The sequence below is a fragment of the Arachis duranensis genome, chromosome 6 (assembly GCF_000817695.3).
Source record: "Arachis duranensis cultivar V14167 chromosome 6, aradu.V14167.gnm2.J7QH, whole genome shotgun sequence".
Taxonomy (NCBI): Eukaryota; Viridiplantae; Streptophyta; class Magnoliopsida; order Fabales; family Fabaceae; genus Arachis; species Arachis duranensis.
Window position 1 is genome coordinate 87,136,537 of NC_029777.3, and position 922 is coordinate 87,137,458.

Genomic DNA, 922 nt, shown 5'->3' on the forward strand with positions numbered 1-922 from the left:
ATATATTAATATATTATTTTAAAACAAAAATTAGATATTAAAATAGAGAAATGTTAGGAGGTTAGCAATTTTTGTGATTTGTAATCATCAAATAACCATTAATAATGAATTTAAATTTTTAATAATGTAAAATTGGTGTAAAATTTCATCTAATAATTTATTTTTTTTTCTGGTTATATACTAATCAAAATTTAATAAAATTGTTGTTTCTAAACTTTTCCATTAAAATATATTACGATACTCTCAAACAAATGTGAGAGTAAGAAGTCGGTTTCAAGTATTTTGTGATTAGAATTTCATCTATGATCTTTATATATTCTTTTTGGCCTATCTTCGTATCAGAAAGTATATATCTGTATCTACTCGCTGCCCCCTCTTTCCTCTCTCTCTCTCTCTCTCTTCTGTGTTTCCTTTTAAGCTTCTTTTGTTACCATAATTTCACCATGCAACAACCTCAAGAGCTGCAGCAGCTTCCAATTGTGGGTAAGTCAAATTAAAGTCTCATTTTCTCTCTTTTGGATCACTAATCAAAGCCACTTCTATTATTATGATATTTAACTTCACAAAATTTCAAGTGCATATTAAGGCATAAGGCCAGCTTCCTATACGGTTTGTTCTTTTGTGATCATTTTCATTCAAGTTTGAGCATATTCAATTTTATCAATATCAAGATTATAGCATAGGCCAGTTATAATCTCATCATCTATAATTCTACCCTTATATGCATAAACCAATTAATAATCTAATCGTGTTGCATGTTCATGAATTAAATTATTCGAAGCTTACGAGGAAGTAATTAAAATTTGGACGTTGTTGTGCTAGATGTAAACAAGAAGCCAGCAGAGTCCATATAATATAGCTAGCAAGAAAAGACACTATCCTGGAATGTAAAAATCAGTCTTTAATTATGTCATCATCACAC

The 922-nt window shown here is 28.9% G+C and overlaps 1 protein-coding gene across 1 annotated transcript in view; it reads left to right on the forward strand.

The window, feature by feature from the left end:
- Positions 1-345: 345 nt before the first annotated feature.
- Positions 346-922, forward strand: part of LOC107494458 (purine permease 21) — a 4,125-nt gene continuing 3,548 nt past the window's right edge. Inside the window, exon 1 of the mRNA XM_016115491.3 lies at positions 346-483. Within this exon, the coding sequence (XP_015970977.1) occupies positions 444-483 (40 nt within the window). The 5' untranslated portion in view covers positions 346-443. The remainder of the gene's footprint in view (positions 484-922) is intronic.